Source organism: Rhincodon typus, chromosome 25 (assembly GCF_021869965.1).
Source record: "Rhincodon typus isolate 14 chromosome 25, sRhiTyp1.1, whole genome shotgun sequence".
Lineage (NCBI taxonomy): Eukaryota > Metazoa > Chordata > Chondrichthyes > Orectolobiformes > Rhincodontidae > Rhincodon > Rhincodon typus.
In genome coordinates, this window is record NC_063356.1 from 10,752,476 (window position 1) to 10,772,890 (window position 20,415).

The following is a 20,415-nucleotide window of genomic DNA, read 5'->3' on the forward strand; positions in this document are numbered from 1 at the left end:
TGTTATCTCAGATTTTCCAGCATCTGCAGTTCCTACTATCTCTGCCAGGAGCATGAAGTAGTTACAACTTTCCCCTTTACTACCAGAAACTCAGGACAGAAGTAAAGTCACCATAGCCTACTCTGTCATTAGACAGAGACAACTGGTGGTGGTTTAACCTGAGGGACACCTTCCCTTCGACAAGGGGAGATATTGAGAAGGAGAGTCCTTCATGGCAACCTCAGTCAATGACAGGAATTGAACCCAACGCATCTCTGCGTTGGGGAAAAAAAATCATCTGTCCAGTCAACTGATCTAAACCAAACACCAATCAACAGGATTAATAAGCAATGTGATTTAACCCATTACAGTGTCCTCAAATGAGCACCACTACATTAAAGAGTTTGCATTTAAATAGCACCTCTAATGTAACAAAGTGTCCCAACATGCTTCGTACCAACATTATCAAGTTAAATGTGACTTTGAGTTGTACAAGAAGACATTAGCGCAGGTGACCAGGAGTTTAGTCAGAGAGATAAGTTTTAAGAGGAAAGAGAGGTAGCAAGGTGGAGAACTCTACAGAGGGAATTCCTGAGTTTGTAGCCTGGGCATCTGAAGGCATGGTCATCAATACAGGAACAATTGAAATCAGAGACACTCAGCAGCCAGATTATAAAGAATGCAAATATCTTAGAAAGTTGTAGAGCAGGAGGATATTGCAGAGATGTGGAGGTATGATACTATAGAAAGATTTGAAAAGAAGGATGAGTATTTAAAAAGAAACCAGCAAAATAATTTCCACAATTACATTGTTAACCTATATATGCTATAAGTTTAATTATGAGCTTTAAGGAAATGTAGCCTTCTCACTATACTTGTAGTTCAGTATTTTAGATGTCAACCACACTCTAGAACCAAAGAAAATTATAATATTCACCATAACTCTTCTTAACAACACAACAACTCAGTTTGAAATGGGAAGACAATTTTGTGATTTAACAGCTATGTGTTGATCTAGTGTATTCCCCTGGGTTGCCGAGTGATCTAACACTTATGTAATGAATGCTTTCCTCTGCATGGTTCAGGAATAACCAAGTGTGCCTGCCAACTGCAAGTCATTGCAGTTCTGTATATACAATGGTTAAGCGACAAAATGATATGACTTAAAGCTCTTAATTGTCTTACGGATGCAGAAGAAAGTCCATACTGGGGCGTGCCTGATACTTACCAGAATCAGTTAAGTAACTGTTTAGTCATGCACAGTCAGTTTAAATCATGTTAATCAGCAAATCATGTTATGTAGTCTGAGGTTGAGTTTAAGGACATGGGGATTGCTAGACAAAGGAAACAGCAAGATTCACCACTCTATCATCTTGACAATCGTGCACTGTGATGATAATGGAGTTACTGACCTATTCTAGTATTCAATCACCATCAGTTACCAATGGGCATGATGAACAGCAAATCCCAAATAGACAAAAATATGAGAATGTTTAACCCCTTCTTTTAAATTTAATGTTAGAAAAGCATGCTGAGAATTGCTTGGTAATACAGCATTTTCCAGTCGTTATTGAAATCCAACGATTTGTAAAATACAGAGATATCTTTTCATTGATATAAATCAGATTTGTACATACTGAATGGTGGGACCAAAAATGCTCATAAATATTGGTAAATGAAAGATTATTTTTAGAAGGGAGTTACCCTGTTTCTCTGGTGTTTCCTCTGTTCACTTACTGAGGGAATAGACTGGCAGGAGTTTTAATTCATGAGGCATCAGAAAATAATGCAACATAATTAGAATGTTAAAAATAGGAGTCAGAGGGAAGTAGCAGAAAAACTTAGGGTAGGAAGGTTTAACAGGACAAATAGTAGTTTAATGGTTTATATGATTTGGCATTCATAAAAACAACATTTTGTATTGATATAGCACCTTCAATGTAGTAAAGTTGCCATGGTTCAGGAAGACCAGACGTCTGTTCTTTCATTAGAGATGACTGATGGTAGTGATTAACCTGAGAGGTCACCATGCCTCAGGCAAGGGCAGAGATTGAGAGTGAGGAACTTTCATAGTTCCTCATCTGGCATGTATAATGTTTCCAGGCGTTTAAGAGGAGTATTATCAGATTAAATATGACACAGCCATATTATGAGAGATAAGGCATTATTCATTCATGTTATTCACTTGCGGGATGTGGGCACTGCTGTCTGGGCCAGAGTTTATTGCCCATCACTAGTTGCCCTTGAGAAGGTGGTGGTGAGCTCCCTTCTTGAACCACTGCAGTCCTTGTGCTGTATGAGCCCTACAATGCCCCTAAGGAGGGAATTCCAGAACTTTGACCCAGCAACAGTGAAGGAGCAACAATATATTTCCAAGTAAGGATGATGAGTGCCTCAGTGGGGAACTATGAAATATGGCTCACAACTTAGAGGTGAAGAGCGGTAGAGATGCAGAGAATTTTAATATTAATGCTAAGATCAATGTTATAATACCAAATTTAGTTCTAGTGACAATTCTAATTTAGATATTTATTTCACCATCACAGCATAAAATAATGCTAAGTATTAAACAATAACAAAATTGAAACAGAAGATGCTGGGAAACACTCAGCAGGTCAGGCAACATCTATGGAAAGAGAAACAGCATTAACCTTTCGGGTGAATAACTCTTCTTCAGTTGATGAACAACAATCTGTTGTGAAAACTGAAGTAGTTGGACCATTAATTCAGTGACATTAAATAACAGCCCACTCGATTACCCTATGATATCATCAGAAACATTTGCTTTATTTCCTTTATTCATTCACGGGATGAGGGCGTCGCTGGCCAGGCAGCATTTATTGCCCACCCCTAATTGCCCAGAGGGCAGTTGATAGTCAATCACATTACTGTGGGTCTGGAGTCCCATGTAGACCAGACAAGGTAAGGATGGCAGTTTCCTTCCCTAAAGGTCGTTAGTGAACGAGATGGATTTTTCCCAACAATTGGCATTGGATTCATGGTCATCATTGGACTCTTAATTCCAGATATTTATTGAATTCAAATTCCACTATCTGCCAATGCAGGATTTGAACCCCAGTCCCCAGAACATATCTGGTCTCTGAATTGACAGTCTAGCGATAATACCACAAGGCCATCGCCTCCCATTTTGGTAGGTATTACAAAATGTTGCACTATTGTACATCATTATATGTTATGGTACATATGTGGATGATTACATTTGTCCTTAAACTCATACCATTTCTCTCTGCTTTTACACAAACCACCAAGACTTTTCCTAACGCTCGGAATAATCTTTGGAATTCTGACGGTGATGTTTCTCGGGCTTGTGATACTAGCTGTCAAAAAAATAAGAAAGCACAAAGATGATGGTAAGGTCTAAAGTAAAAACAATTTTTATACCTCTCAAACAAAAAATGTATCTTGACTTGGAACGTGTTTTAATGATTGTCTTGATTTACTATTGAGATTGTACCTACATCTGCATTTCAACAGAACGTACATTTTGTTAGGACAGAAATCTCCTTGTATTTACACTTCAACCTGGCACCAAGTTCAGTGAAGCACTGAGCCAAGAATGACGGTACTTCCTTTATCTCTTTGGAAGAATAGGAACTCTGTTGCAATGCCCATTCAGTACAATATAATGGTGACAGGATTGCCAGTAACATTGTGGCAATTTGTGTGTAGTGCATAGCAACATGTTTTGTTTCTTGCTGATAATTCTAAAATGTTTGGGAGTCATTTTAGCAATACAAAAGGTGATTTTATTTCTTAATTAAAAGGACCACTTGTTTGCATTTTCTTTATTTGTTGTGTACTAGGAAGCAAAACCACGGTCCAGTTTGGTACTGGATAAAGACTGAAACAATTATAATTTCTCAAACAAGTATGAAAAGCCAGATGTATGAATGAGCTATCAAATGACCCTTTTGTTAATAGAACTAATCATTATTTAGTCAGCTGATAGATAATCACATGCAGAATTGAAATTAATTTACCCAATTGTTATAGCATCAAGTTAGATTCATTTAAAATAATTGAATAAGGTAGATATTCCTCAATCTCAAAGGTGTATAGAAAACAAAAATAAATTCTGTTTCTAAAACTTCCTCGGAGCATCCTGAGATACTTCCCAACCATTGAATTACTTATAAAATGTTGTTTATTATGGTTAAGCAGGGCAAGGTATGCAGCAAAGTCCTGCAAACTGTAAGTGAAACAAATAACCAGGTAATGGTGATACTTATTAAAGAAGTCAGAGCACAAGTGTAAATCACGCCATAATGGTAATCTGTTGATGACAAAGTGCTGGAGTAACTCAGCAGATCTGGAAGTATCTGTGAAGAAAAAAACAGAGTTAATAATTTGATTCCAACATTACTTTTCATCAGAACTGAAACCATTACAAAGAAAAGTCATTCTAGACTCGAAATATTAACTCTGTTTCTATCTCCACAGATGCTTCTAGACCTGTTGAGTTTGCCCAGCACATTCTGATCGTTCAGATCTGTAGCATCCACAGTATTTTGCTTTTATGTTAATGTATTGATAGCACTAGCTCAGCCTTTGAGTTTAATTATTTAACGCTCCAGGTGAAGATTTAGATTCGTGCAAGGTGAAATTTAGAGGTTTGCGGTTGATTAAGGACGTTATATTATGACAAATATTCTTCCAACCATTGGAAAGGCTTTATTAAAAACAACATCTTAATCCATCAATTATATTTACCAAGGAAACAGTTGAGAGAAGATTGAAACATGACATAAAATTTCAGAAATAACCAAATGAAACTACAAATAAGTGATAGTTCATCTTACACTGATTCCTTGTTCTGGCTATCAAAATGAAGGTGAGATTGTATTAAGGTGGCCATGAGATGGCAACAACTGATTTAGATCAGCTTTGTAGCATGCCTGCGAGAAGCTGGTAGAAGTTCATAAAATGAAGCCTACAGTTTAATTTATGATGAGCTTGTGTGTTGTAAGGTCTGTATTTATGTCTGTCAGTTTTTTCTTGGGAGTTTGAAGTCTATAAGCAGTTTTTTCTTGGTTCACTGCATTTTGTACGAGCTATCCAATGGTTCAGATGAATGGCCAACTCCCCAGTGTAATTCAATAGGGGCAATATTGAAGTATTGAGTGAGATCAAGTATCGTTTACAGATGTGAAAAGAAATATCTACTTTTCCAATGAGAGGGACATAAAGCAAAGGGTTAGAAGCAGGCAGAAAGACAGCACGATAATTGTTTAATCATGTTTTATGTCGATCGTACTAACTGCACATTGAAATAGAACAGAATACAATAGAATAGCCTTTTTGTCATAGCAGACCGTAGCATACCAGGCTGCGGCTATCTGTACATGCACAATCCATGAACCTGTTTGTTCCTTAATACTAAGGAAGGCTCTTCAATTCCTTGTGTACTATAACACCCATTATTTATGTCTGTATATACTAGGATCTCAAATACACCTCTCTAGTGTAGTGCTTAGGTCTCCCTCTTCACATACTCATTCTAGCCTGGTGCCTTCAATCTCATTATTTCTCAACTCCCCAAGTTTCTCTACTTGATCTATTTTATTCCAGTGGTTTAGTTTTTAGTTATTTACATTGCCTTTGCAATCATCAACATTATTAATCATTTTCACTGTAACCACATCTTTCCCCACCCTCTCAAGGTCCAAATCTCACAGAACGAGACAATCTGGAACTCTCAGTAGAGATCCCAATCTTCTTTTCCTGAGTTCAACACTAGGGTGATGGTGCTGGACCATGTCTGTAATAGTTTTACCGCTCTGTACCCTCTCTGAAGCATAGGTGTACGTCCCACAGCTTGGAATAACTATACTCTACCCACTAGCATGGTTAACTGGTCTGAGTGAACACTTGGAATTTTCCTCATTACTGTGAAGAATTCTAATTCTGTGGTTTAGCACTTCAGAGTACTGCCAGTTCATAAATAGGCTTTGAGATCCTCCAAATTGCTTTTTATTGCTCTTTGGAGTCTTCCCACGCTGTTGCCCTATAATTAAGTCCTCTGAGGTCTCTTCCCTGCCTTCAGACTCTTCGATTTTCTGTTGCATCTCTTGGAAACTGTTTTAACTTTGGATCCTGGCTCTGGAGGTCTATTCTCCTGCTGTCACTTTGCCTTATGGTGGGATTTCAAGTGAACACAATTACTTGCATATTGAGATACTGTTCTGGAGTATCTAAGACTGTGGATGTCTGCACGTTTGCAGTCTGAGTGACAAACGACTGCACCTCCCAGTCGCGAACCACTTCAACTCCCCCTCCCACTCCTTGGACGACATGTCCAACGTGGGCCTCCTTCAGTGCCACAACGATGCCACCCAAAGGTTGCAGGAACAGCACCTCATATTTCGCTTGGGAACCCTGCAGCCCAATGGTATCAATGTGGACTTCACAAGCTTCACAATCTCCCCTCCCCCGACCGCATTCCAAAACCAGCCCAGCTCGTTCCCGCCTCCCTAACCTGTTTGTCCTTTCTCCCACCTATCCACTCCTCCCACCTCAAGCCCCACCCCCGCCTCCTACCTACCAACCTCATCCCCGCCCCCTTGACCTATCCATCTTCCCTGGGCTGCCCAACCCCCTCCCTAACTCCCCACCTACACTCACTTTTACTGGCTCCATCCCTGCCTCCTTGACCTGTCCGTCTCCTCTCCACCTATCTGCTCCTTTATCCATCTTCCATCCGCCTCCCCCTCTCTCTCGCTTTATTTCAGAATCCCCTTCCCCTCCCCCATTTCTGAAGAAGGGAGCAGACCCGAAACGTCAGCTTTCCTGCTCCTCTGATTCTGCTTGGCCTGCTTTGTTCATCCAGCTCTACACTTTGTTATCTGCAGTCTCTGAGGTTGTCTGGTCTTGTCTCTACTCAGGGCTCTGCAACTCCTTATTTTCTGTCACACTCCTTTGTTTACATATACACATAGCATGTTCTCAAATATAGCTCTCTTTACATGCTCATTCATCATTCTTACTGATGTCAGAGACATTTGATCAGTGATATCATCTTGATTTACACAAGTCTCAAGATGCCAAAACAACAGCGAGGGGAAAGTGTGAGACAGCCTCAAGGTGAAAGGCAAAGGACACAAAGCAAACAAAATGAGAGTGGAGAAACAGAAATAATTAAGACTGTGGAAAATATTGCACTTGTGCAAGACTAGTTTCTTTCAATGGCACAATACCTGTATACGATTTATGCACAATTGTGTTAACATCGAACAAAGCTACGCAGTAACATCCAGCCTGCTGCACAGCCACATACATACATGATTTTAGAGGTAACATGCACGAGAGAAAAACATTTCTACTCACCAACCATATGTAGCAAGGAGTGATGCAGAGTTGTCACCCATTTCAGAGATCATGTACTTTCCATTTCTATTGATTCCAGTGGAGTTGGAAATTGGTTAATTTCGATAACAGAACTAATCTTTCCAATGGGAACGTTTTAAATTTAGCCTTGGAATATGTGCTGATAGAAAAACTAATATTTAAGAGAAATATAATCTGTTAATGCAAACGGGAAAAAAAAATTAAACACTTTACCAAGAGCTAAATACAAAATGAATTGTATTTAGTTTTATATTAATGGAAAGTGATTGAACAGTGAAGCAATACCAGGATGTACCATAAGATTCAATACAACTGCCTGACATAGCTTGGAAATGTTTTACCTAACAAGTAACTAATGCAAACCAGTTTTAATTTTCCAGTTTTCTTACGTAATTAATTATGAGATGATGTTTTCATGAAATTTTTCTGCAACTTATGTAGTACTTACCCGTTGCTTTTCCAAAATTGCCTCAATACTCTTGTTTATCCCAGTGTTTTGTCTAATGTTGAATTGGGAAATCGGAACGTGCAATTTAGTATTAAGAAGCAGCTACGGTTATAAATTGAAAACGGTTCTTCCTTCCATTTTATTCATGACCTTTATGCTTGCTTTTTTTTTAGATAGCAGAGAGAAGGAATCAACAATAGAAAATTCTATCCCAAAGTCAAACTCTGTGGTAAGACTGCAACTTGTTGACAATGCCGTGTTTTTTAATACTTGTGGAACCCACTGGCCTATGAAGTGATGTGTGGACACGATGGATATGCATGCTTTATGCATTCATCTGAAGATCCTTCGAGCCAGGTCTTTCGGAAGTCATGCTTAGAAATGTTTCTGCACACAGTGGTTGGGGGAAATTTGGAAATTTCAGCCTGTGGCGTTTAATGCTAGTTCAATTGTTTGTACAAAATATGAAATGTTGCTATGTTTTTGTTGATCAAAGGAATGGAAGGAGCGACAGCAATGTTGAGTACACAGGGAAAGGTTGCAGATCTAGGGCTGAACTTTACACTCCTCAGCCGATGGGTTTTAATGTACAGGAGTGTAGCCCTTGCCCCCACCATGGTTTTACCAGTAACAGGGAAAGCATCACACAAGTTGCCAGCCCAGCAGCTGTTCCCATATTAAATGAAAGATATGGTTTCATTAGAGGCAATTGAAAGAAGGTTCACTAGGATGATACCTGGTATGGAGGGATTTTCACATGAGCAAAGGCTAAATAACTTGTGACTCTACTTACTGGTGATCTCATTGAAACATATAGGATTCTAAGGGGCTTGACAGGGTAAATGCTGAGAGGATGTTTCTCCTCATCATAGACTCTGTACTGAGGTGGTAGAGGCCAATTGGCCCATCAAGTCTGCACTGGCCATCCAAAGAGCATCCCACTCAGACCAACACCACCCACCCTATCCCTGTACCCCATATTTGCCATGGCTATTCCACCTAGCCTGCACATCCCTGGACACTATGGACAATTTAGCATGGCCAAACCACCCTAACCTGCATATCTTTGGACTGTGGGAGGAGACTGGAACACCCCGGTGGAAACCCCCACAGATGCGGGAGAACATGCAAACTCCACACAGTTAACCAAGCCTGGGGTTGCACCCAGGTTTTATAACACTGTGAGGAAACAGTGATAACCACTGTGCTACTACCAAGGGGCATAGTTTCAGAATAAAGGGGTGAAAATTTAAGACTGAATGGGAAGGAATTTCTTCTAGAGGATTGAGAGTCTTTGGAACTCCTTGGCACAGAGATCAGTGGGGGCATAGTCCTTGTGTATATTTAAGGCTGAAGTAGATTCTTGATGAGTCAGGGAATCAAGGGTTATGGAAAAATGGCAGGAAAGTGGACATGAGGAATGTTAAATCAGCCATGATCCCATCGAATGTTGAAGCAGGTTTGAATGGCCTGTTCCTATTCTTCATGGTCTTAATAGAGGACTTTAAATGCACAACTAGTAAAATTATGGTGCAGGCAAAGCAGGAGGCTCAAGGGAGAAAAAAGCAGTTAAAACAATTAATACTGCCTGGAGTTAACTGAGTGGGAGAGGTGCACGCCAGTGACCAGCTGGCATTTTGCACCTGACTAGGTGGTAGCAGATGGGAGGTATCCCTCAAGTAAAAGTGAAATGCTTCAGATGCCAGAAATCTGAAACAAACAAAGAATGCTGGACAAACTCAGCCAGTCTGGCAGCATCTGTGGAGAGAGAATAGAGTTGATGGTTTGAGTGTGGTACGGCTCCTCCTCAGGAGTGGGCATCCCTCCTAGTGCTGCTTCAGGCCTTTCTCTGACACTTTTCTGGGTCACAAGCTGCTGAAACCTCCTGGACATACATATTGGCAAATATTAAGAGGATAATATAACCACTGCTTGTCAACTTACTCCCTTGACATAGAGTCCTGTGGGTGGAATGGTGGTTCATAAAAATAGTGGAAAACTCTCTCTCTCTTCCCTACCTTCCACATTTGGGAGAACTCTCAGCTTCAAGCTTCCTCCCTTTTATTTCTGATTGCACCATCTGTTGTGGAAGTTTCCAAGCTAGTCCTGATCTAAGTTTTGAAGCCTAGGCTCTTCTTAGTTGGAAACTAAGATATATGCCCTGTAGCACGTGCAACCAGGTCAATCGCTAAGATATTTTTTATGGAGTCGAACTAAAACGAGGCCTTTCAACCTATCAAGTTCTCATATCTTAAACTGTGAAGGAAGTTGTGCCAATTATAGTCATTTTAATCAAATCTTTGGAGCATGTGAGTCAGGAGGGCAGAAACAGGACATGAGACAGCTTTGGCAAGTAGAGTTAAGGAGAATCCAAAGAGATTCTAGAACTACATTAAGAGCAAGAGTAACTAGAGAGAGAATAGAGCCCCATCAATGTGGCCTTCTATGTGTGGAGCCACAGGTGGTGGGTGAGACATTAAACCAATATTTTGCTTCAGTATTTAGCGTGGAGCAGCACATGGAAGTTACAGAACTTGGAGAAATAAATAGAGATATCTTGAAAAGAGCTCATCTTACAGAAGAGGTGCTGGAGGTCTTAAGGTGCATAAAAGTAGATAAATCCCCATGAACTGATCAGTTCCAGGACTTTGTGAGAAGCTAGAGATGAGATATTTGTATCATCGATACGCGCAGATGAGGTACCGGAAGTCTCGAGGTTGGCTAATGCAGTGCTATGATTTAAGAAAGGCTGGAAGGAAAAGCCAGGGAACAATAGACTGGTGAGCTTGACATCAGTGGTGGGTAAGTTGTTGGAGGCAATTCTGAGGGATAGGATTTATATGCATTTGGAAAGGCAAGAACTGATTAGGGAGAATCATTGTTTTGTTTGTGGGAAATCATGTCTCATTAACTTGATTGAGTTTTTCAGAGAGGTGGGCAAAGAAGATTGAAGAAGACAAAGCAGTAGATGTTGTCTACATGGACATCGGCAAATGTTCAAGGCATGGTAGACTGGTTAGCAAGGTTAGATCACATGGGATCCTGGAGGTACTAACCAATTGGATGCACAATTGGCCTGAAATTAGGCGACCAAGGGTGGTGATGGAGGGTGCTTTTTGGACTGGAGGCTTGTGACCAGTAGTGAGCCATAGGGATCAATGCTGGATTCACTGATTTTTGTCATTAATGTATTTGATTTAGATGAGAATATAGGAGGTATGGATCGTAAGTTTGCAGATGATACTCAAATAGGTCATGTAGTAGACAGTGAAAAAGGCTATCTCGGAGTACAATTGGGACCTTGATCAGACAGGCCAATAAGCTGAGGAGTGGCAGATGGAGCTTAATTTAGATAAATATGAGGTATTGCATTTTGATAAGGCAAACCTAGGCACTACTTATACAGTTAATGGTAGGGCCCTGGGAGTGTTGCCAAACAAAGAGACCTAGGGGTGCAGGTGTATTGTTCCTTGAAAGTGGTGGTGAAGCAATTGTTTGGTACATTGGTCATATTATTGTGTAGAGGAGTTGGGATGTAATTTTGCAGCTGTACAGAACATTGGTGAGGCCATTTTTTGAATACCTCATACTATTCTAGTTGCCCTTCTATAGGAAGGATGTTGTTAAACTTGCGAGGGTGCGAAAAAGGTTTGCAAGGATGTTGTCAGAACTGGAGGGTTTGAGTTATAGGGAGAGGCTGAATAGGCTGAAGCTATTTTCCCTGGAGTGTCAGAGGCTGAGGGGTTACCTTAGAGATTTATAGAATCATGAGGGGCACGGATAGGGCAATTAGCAGAGGTCTCTTTCCTAGGGTGGGGAGTCCAAACCTAGAGGACATAAGTTTAAGGTGAGAAGGGAAGAGATTTAAAAAGGACCTAAGGGGTAACATTTTCATGCAGAGGGTGATGCGTGTATGGAACAAGCTGTCAGAGAAAGTACAAATACAATACTTAAATTGTATCTGGATGAGTATGCGAATAGGAAGGGCTTAGAGGGATATGGGCTAAATGCTGGCAAATGGGACTAGATCAGATTGAAATGTTTGGTCGGCGCCAACAAGTCGAACCAAAGAGTAGGTTCTTTATCCATGCTGTATAAAATCTATGACTCTATGACTTGAACTCTGACTCCTAGTTCAGAGGCTGGGTACTAACAAAGTATCACCAGATCCCAATGTAGGAGAGTAACCCATCCTTTCCTCATACGTGGATGTCCAAGTTTCAAAAAGGTTTCTGACCGGTCTTTGAACCAGGGACCCTCCACGTGCAGAGTGACCATGATGACCCCTTGCCCAGGGTCCCTTGAGTATTAAAAGTAACACTGGAATGGTTAATACTCTTCTCAGAAACAACGTTAATAATTAACACAGGGAGCAGTTTCCCTGCTTAGTTACTGATAGAGTTTTACAGCGAGTATATTTTCTAAAATAGAAGAGATCACTTTACACCTGACCTTTCTATTCATGTGCTTTTATAATGAATTGACTCATCCCTTTGTTTTCCTCAACCATATCATAAACTCTTTATCTTCAGTTGTCAAAGGAGTTGGAAGAAGGAGTTACATATGCCGCTGTGATGATTCAGCCCAATAATCATCCTCAGGACGATTCTGCTGCTCTCGAGAAGCTGAGAACCTCCAACAGTCAGGAAGCAATCAAGCCAGCTGTTGCCGAGCCTCCTGCTTCAGAACCAACAGAGTATTCAACAGTTGTATTCAAAAAGTAATGTTCTTCCATCAAAGCGTCTGCAAGCTACCTTCCACCCATTTTCTGAAGAGTGATATTCCTGTAAATTGTAAATTGTTCCATATAGGGTGTGAGTATAAGTTGCCTCCTCATGTCCAGCTAGTCCATATTGGAAAAATCCCAGGCAGTATTCCTGAATTTTTCTGATATTTGCCAATGGCGTGAATCCTTGCTGTCAGGTGTCCTTTTTTTGTCTCGCTGTCTACCCTATTTCCTCAAGTCGGAGGAATGGTGGGAACAGGTTTTGGGGGATGTGGGAAGCCAGCTAGTAGGTGAGTTGTTGGCCAGGGCAAGGAAGCAGAATATTAAATTTAGAATTGGGAATTTCTGAGCTAATGCTTTTTATTTAGCTCTTTTCTTTAGTTCCTTTTGAAGGAATCAGTTCTTTAAATGAAGTGGGGGGTGGGGTGGGAATATGGAATTATATCTTCCAAAAGGGTATTGAGGTAAACGTTAATCTAAACACTCATAATTGAGACTGACAGATTTTTATGCGGAACAGTTATAAGTTTTAATTTTACCCTGACTTATGGGTAGGCAAATGAATATCCTTTGAAATGTTTAACAATTTAGTTTAAAAAGCATTGTTGTGAACTGGCAATGAACATGGAGAATCAGGTTAGTTCCTTATACTGTTTTAATCAAAGGAAGAATGGGAAGTTGATGGAGCTAAGATACAGATCAGCCATGACTCAGTTGAATGGCACAGCAGGTTAGGGGGCTGAATGGCCTATCATGTTCCCCTGAACATATAACCTGCGACATTATACTCAGCATTACTGCCTGCTGAACTTGCCAGCAATGTTCCCTCTAAAGTGTTCAAGCACATGGCTGCAGAGAAATGTCAAAGGTCTGCACACAACGTTGAAAAATTAGAGAGAGCATTGGTATGTAGTTATCCTCACTCTGGTAAAATGCTGGCCATTTTTTCAAAGCCAGGCGAAAACTTAAAAAAAAGGGCAAGTCCTCTTTTATCAGGGATGGATGGATGGGTGAACCACAGATGTTGATGGGCAAATCTTATATTCTGATGTCCTGTGACTGTCATATTCAGACATTTACAGCACCAGGACAATGTACACAACTGTAATTCCTTCCTTTCTATTCACTATCTGTGGGTGAAATAATGCAAAGGTGGTCTTTAAAAAATTTTTTAAATTCTGTGTGAAGTAGCAATAATTCTTTCTATAGCAATTCATGCAGAATTATTGCTGTCAAACAGCATTGTTCACAATAATGCTTTATCACTTACCACCATTGAAATTACTGCTGGTTTGTCCATTTTTTTTTTTTATTTAATGCTGATAGCATGTAACAAATGGAGTCCTGTTGTCAAGGTTACATTCTGTTTTAAAGATGCTCAGAGTATTAAGCATAATGGAGCTATGATCAATTGTGCATGGCCCTTGTTCCACTCAATAATATTGTGTGACTAGGAGCAGTGCTAATGCTTTTCCAGAATATTACAATTGGAACTGACTGATGTTAACTTCACTTTAGAGTAGTGCAATTGGGACTGACTGGTGTTGAAGCCAATCTCGAGTATTGTAATTGGGACTGTAAATCCACATCTGAACAGGAAAAGATGGAGTAATTGATATTTTGATCATAATAGGCATCTGCGAAAAAAAAATCTTGAACATTTATGAGCTATTGAATGGTGAGAATATGAAATTTGTTAGCACATTAAGTGACTCAGATAAATTGTATGGATGTTTTCAAGGAGGTGCTAGTTAAATGAATGAACAGAAGGATTCTTGATAAGATGGTATGGAAGTAAACAGAGTGGGACAAGATTCACATGGAGTGAAACTGCCTGTTTTGTTTTCTAAACCTCAAGCAGTACTAACAGGTTCATTGACAAAAACAACATTCTAATTTGCACATGATTATTTTTAAATTAAACAACATCTTCCAGATTAGTTTTAAGATGTAAACCCTGCAAAATCTAACAATGTTAGATTTTCTTAATATATTTATGGTAGAAAAGAATTTCCCCACAACTCAACATCATATTGTGTAGATACATTTGTCCAGCAACCATGAAGGATGAACCAGTTTAGGATTACCTTCGTGTAAGGTTAGTGATTAATCCAGATAACAATTGATGAGGATGCTAATGGTTTGAATTTTGCAGTAGTAATGTTGGCAAATCTGTCAGCTTTCTTCATCGTTACTGCATTGAAACTTACAACAAACTTGGAGTCCACACGTGTATAGGGTAACACAGAAATCCAGAAATCATTGTTAATGGTTCTATGCTTCTCCATGAAGTGAGCTGCTCAGCTGCCCCAGTGTATAATCCCTAAGCAATTGGTCCAAATGAAAAGCTCCACTTTTGAGATGTTAGCCTCTCTGTAAAAACCGAACAAAATTACGTAAAATACGAAAGAACTGCGGATGCTGTAAGTCAGCAACATCCGTCTTTTTTGCTCCCGACAAAATTACATTTTGGTCTGTGAGATGAGTTTTAAACAACCAAACAAACTTTGTAATTCTTACTAAATACCATCACCAGCCCTTTAAAGCCAATTTTAAATTTGTGGAATTACAAATTTTCAACAGAAAGAAAACAAGTTTTATAATAGTGACATTTAAACTTCTATCAAAATGTAATAATAATCATTTATTCTGCTGTCTAAACATTTGAAATTTTAAAAAAAAAAGTTTTAGCAAAGATTTATGGCTCGGGTTGTGGGTGAGGTTGCTGACTTGCTCACTGAGCTGGCTTGTTTTTGTTCAGATATTTCATCACCATACTAGGTGACATCATCAGTGAGGCCTCCAATGAAGCGATGTTGTTCTACTCTGCTTGGAATTTATACTGTCTGGTCTGTTATGGTGCCATATACAAACCAGAACAAAAACCGGAAATGACAGTACTCACCATAACAGACCAGACGTACAAATTCCAAGTGGAGTAAAACAACATCGCTTCATTGGAGGCCTCACTGATGATGTCACCTCACATGGTGATGAAATATCTGAACGAGAACAAGCCAGCTCGGCGAGCAAGTCAGCAACCTCATTTGAAATAAAAGTTGTGGTTTAGTGCTTTTAAATTCCTGGGTTTCTTTTGTGTGAGAATACATCTAAAGGATTGGCTGCCTCCTCTGTTTCTGACACTGCTGCTGCGTTCTTGGAGATTCCTTTGCCCTGAAGTCATGTTTAAATTGCCTTTGGAAAAAGGAAAGCCCACAATATAAGGAGTGGAAATTTGTTTCTTAGTGGTTAACCAATGTCTGGTGGCATTACTTTGTACTGAATGCAAAATCTAGCCCAATGTCGTTAACACAATGTCAGCAATTGGCATAATTGGAGTGTGCCAACATTCAAGAATTCACAGCCTATTGGCATCTATGTAAATCACTATTAAGTAGAATTTGCTTTTACTTTACATTATGGTCTTGGTCCTTGTTATCAACAATCCTTCACCCAACTGGCCAATAATTACTGAGCTGAACTTATTTCAAACCTTAAATGTGACTGTAGTATTGTGAAAAAGAAACAAGTACGGTGTCAAATACACAATCAACCAGAGGCTGAGAATGAAGTGAATATTTATAATTTATTATCCAGCAATACTAAGGCTGAACATATTCTTCACCTTTAACTCTGATCATTTTAACAGGATAGATAGACAGTAAAATGATGTGAAATTTTAGAGAAATGCTGTGGGAGATAATGAAGTGTGTGCTATAAACTTCAACTGAGTTGAAGTAATGAATAATTGTTCCCAGACACTTAAACAAAATTAAAGACTGCAACTGTATAAATGAAAATTTGGAATCCTATTTGTTCTGTCAATCTTGAAGTAAAACTGTATAAATTCAAATGATTTGTTTAGAAATGTCTTGTATAACAATTTCTGACTTTTGAAGTAGCATGGTTAAATTCAACAAACTTTAAGGCATAAACAATTTAGCAGATGTGTTTACTGAGGTACTAATAGTATGCTAATACATTTTTTTTATTTAAATATGTCGTTGGTGAAAAATTGCTAACTCCCAGATATCTGTTTCTTTATTGTATTTGTGCGACGACTTTATTACTTGTTGAAATTACTGCATTTTTTTCTTTATTAAATTAAAACTTTACAAACACTTGCTCTGAGAGCGTGACTTAATTTTACATTACAAACGTGCTGAGATGTAACAGTGATTCTAATTATGCATGAACTTGAAAGCAGGTACTGGTTGTGATTGGGTCTGCAAAACACGAGTATCAGATGTAAATGAGCAAATATTAGAATATCACCTGATACGACAAAGTCTGAAATCACTAAAAACATGGCATGACATTTACAGCATTACCTTGTGTAATAGATAACCTTGCAATGGCTTTTGCGCAACCTATGGCAAACATTTCATTATTGCTAAGTCCATGAATTCTGTCTATCAGACAGGAAGGAGACCACAGATTCTGAATAAAACCATACCGCACATAAGGCATTCTGTCCACAATATTGGCCAGACCTTTTTAATCATGAAAGTAATTGATATTATTATCATCCTCATTGCAGTTTCATTATCGGGTAAGCAAACAAATAGATTGAATCCAAATTCGAGAGATTACTTTTTTACGTTTCTCTTCAGGCATTTGTCAAAAAAAAGGTTCTGTTTTAAACGCTACTTGTATTTGAAAAAATGTGCAATGTTTTATTGTCTGTAACTATATAGAGATGTGCTCTTAAAGCTTGATGCTTTCTGTAAAGTTTGATTTTTCACAACGCAGGAAGATATTCAGTGTATATTCAATAGACGGGAGAATATTATGCATATAATCAATTTGCCATTGTGGAAATTACAACAATATTGGAATGTTAATGATTAAGATGTAATGAGAGTCTTCAATCAGCCAGTTGTGTTATGCGTTTGTTAAAATAATTATGAGAATGTGGTCAGCATTTGCCTGTTGCAAGTTAAAGCTTCATGTCACAGAATCACAGAATTGTTACAGGGCTGATGGGCTTTTTTTTTTCTGGCTTTCTAGCCAAGGATTTCTTGGCCTTTTACTTGTCAGCTTTATTCAACATGTCACTTAGTTTTTCATAGAAAAACCTAATTAATGTGATCATTACGAACTTTCTTAATCAGCTACTACTAAGTCAAAAGGCCTTCTCACGTAATTTTTTTTAATACTTTCTGCTTTTCAAGATTCTGCTGGTTCTTCACATTTCAAGAGAAACTTTGGAGGTTTTGTTTGCAGCAGTTGATATATTTCCATGGTATTTGGCTGCTACTGGAGCAGGCACAGTTGGAATTTGTACCAGGTTCTTCTTGTTCCAGCTTTTGCTGCATCAGAGGAATGTCCTAAGGAATGGTCACTGGACCCCAAAATTTTAACTCTGACTTCTCTTCACAGACCCTGCCAGGCCTGCTGAGCTTTTCCAACAATTTCTGTTTCTGTTTGAGCAGCATGTTGAAGTTTGTCAGGAGGGACTGAGGGTTGAGCAAAACCTATACCTAACATACCTAACCCTTCAAAGTGGGCCATCTCAGGTGAAGATGTTACTGGTAACATGAATACTCCTTTTACAGCATCGTCTAAACCCATGACCTCCACTATTTTGGAGGACAAGGGCAGCAGAGGCAGAGGAACACTACTACCTGTAAGTTCCTCTCCCAGCCACACATCATTCTGACTTGGAACATATCGCTGTTCCAGGATTTGACCCAGAAACGCTGAAGGAAGTCCCTTCCTATGTGCTGTATAGGTATACCGACCCCTGTGGACTGAGGCAGTTCAGGAAGGCAATTCAGCGCCACCAACTCAACAGCAATTAGGCATGAGCAAGAAATGCTGCTCCAGCGAGCTACACCTACATCTGATCAAAGAATAATATAAAGAACCGACTACCTGACACTGCAATATATTTTTTGAGGCAGGGCTTTTCTTCTGGAGGCTAGGCAAGAGAGCCATCAGTCAGGTAAAGCTGTAGCAAGTAAGTTTTTTTTTTTTTTTTTTTTTAAATCTCTTTTCTGGGACCAGGAATGTACTCTGCAGTTCAACAACAATGTCACCGTTTATAGCCTTGTGTCCAACAAGATACCTCAGTTGAGTTGATACAGACACAGCACCGAACCTTTCTGTGTAGTGTTGCTGGCCCATGCAATTCCAATGGGATCAAATGTATCACTAACAGGCTATTATTACAGTGGAGAAAAGAACCGACATATTTTCAGCCCCAGCGATCTGGTACACTGAACAAATAAACGGGGTGGCACGGTGGCACAGTGGTTAGCACTGCTGCCTCACAGCACCTGGGCCCTGGGTTCGATTCCAGCCTCTGGTGACTGTCTGTGTGGAGTTTGCACGTTCTCCCCGTGTCTGCGTGGGTTTCCTCCGGGTGCTCTGGTTTCCTCCCACAGTCCAAAGATGGATTGGCCAGGCTAAATTGCCCTAGTGTTCAGGGATGTGTAGATTAGGTGGGTTATGCAGGGATGGGTCTGGGTGGAATGCTCTGAGGGTTGGTGTGGACTTGTTGGGCTGAAGGGCCTCTTTCCACACTGTAGGGATTCTATGAAACTATCAACAGATTATTGATAAATTTGCATATGTTAAGCAATCAACAATTTGCAATCTGAATCTAAACTGATCATATACTTTGATAGCACAGACAGAAATTGTTACAACCCACTTTCACAAAAATAATTGTACTATTAAGGACTCATTGTCCACAAAGGACATAAACATCTCTTTCCATTAGACAGAGACAATTGGTTATACATAGCTAGAGCAGCGGAGACTGAAGGCAGACATAATTGAGATTTATAAAATTATTAGGGACATAGATGGAGTCAACAGGAAGGAATATTTCCCCTTGGTAGAGGGACCTGGGAGCATAAATTTAAGGCATGGGACAAGAGGCTCAAAGCGAATGTGAGGAAAATTTTTTCACACAGATCATGGTAGGAATCTCGAACTCACTGCCTTTAAAGCAGTAGAAGCAAAACCCTCATAACATTTAAGAAGTATTTAGACATGCACTTATGATGCCAAGGCATACAAGGCTACATGCCAAGTGATGGGAAATGGGGTTAGAATAGTTTGACTTGTGCAGACTCAATGGGCTGAAGCAAAATCAGAAATTGCTAGAAAATCTCAGCAGGTTTGGCAGCATCTGTGGAGAGAGCAGAGTTAATGTTTTGGTTCCACTGACCCTTCTTCAGAACTGTAGAGGATCTGAAGAAGGGTCACTGGACCTGAAATGTTGTCTCTACTTTCTCTCCGCTGATGCTGCCCGATTTGCTGAGTTTTTCCAGCAATTTCTGATTTTGCTTCTCACTTCCAGATTCCACTGTTCTTTTTTTTTTTACTTGTTTAATGGGCTAAAAGGTCTTTTCCCATGCTGTAGACCTCTATGACTCTATAAGGTGAGGAGGAAACAGGGCTGCTTGAACTGTACAGCCATTACAAGGATTGAACCTGCACTATTGACATTGTACTGGACCACATTATAGACACATGGCCAACTGAGCTAGCTAACATCTCTCTCCCTCCCATCACCCACCACCTCCAGCCCCTGCCCACCCCCACCCACCCCCACTGCCACTGAAACCTATAACTGAATCTTCCATGTGTACTGCAGCAAACTGCAGCAAAAAGAACAGGACTCCTTTCTGACGATATCTTTGCCAGTACATTTTGTTAAATTATTTGTTTCAGGGTGTTGGCAACGTCATAAATTTTGGATTCATCATCTAAGTGTAGGTGCCTTGAGAAATTTTCCTTATATCTGGCAGACCTCACAGTAATGATCCTCCCACAGTGGTGGTGTGTAGGATGTTCAAGTTATTGTCAACGTATGACCATATGTCCAAGGCAAGGTGGTGCATGGCCTGTTGTTTCCATGACTTTTCTTGTAGTTGTTATGGTG

General features: G+C 39.7%; 2 protein-coding genes across 3 annotated transcripts in view; both read left to right on the forward strand.

The window, feature by feature from the left end:
- The window catches only part of LOC125486087 (CMRF35-like molecule 1), a 21,460-nt gene extending 8,608 nt beyond the window's left edge, over nt 1-12,852 (forward strand). For both annotated transcript variants that reach the window (XM_048612202.1, XM_048612204.1), the window contains exons 5-7: nt 3,250-3,350; nt 7,966-8,021; nt 12,325-12,852. In XM_048612202.1, the coding sequence (XP_048468159.1) occupies nt 3,250-3,350; nt 7,966-8,021; nt 12,325-12,516 (349 nt within the window). In that variant the 3' untranslated portion in view covers nt 12,517-12,852. The remainder of the gene's footprint in view (nt 1-3,249; nt 3,351-7,965; nt 8,022-12,324) is intronic.
- A 4,090-nt stretch (nt 12,853-16,942) lies between these two features.
- The window catches only part of LOC125486037, a 69,507-nt gene continuing 66,034 nt past the window's right edge, over nt 16,943-20,415 (forward strand). The window contains exon 1 of the mRNA XM_048611813.1: nt 16,943-17,070. Within this exon, the coding sequence (XP_048467770.1) occupies nt 17,022-17,070 (49 nt within the window). The 5' untranslated portion in view covers nt 16,943-17,021. The remainder of the gene's footprint in view (nt 17,071-20,415) is intronic.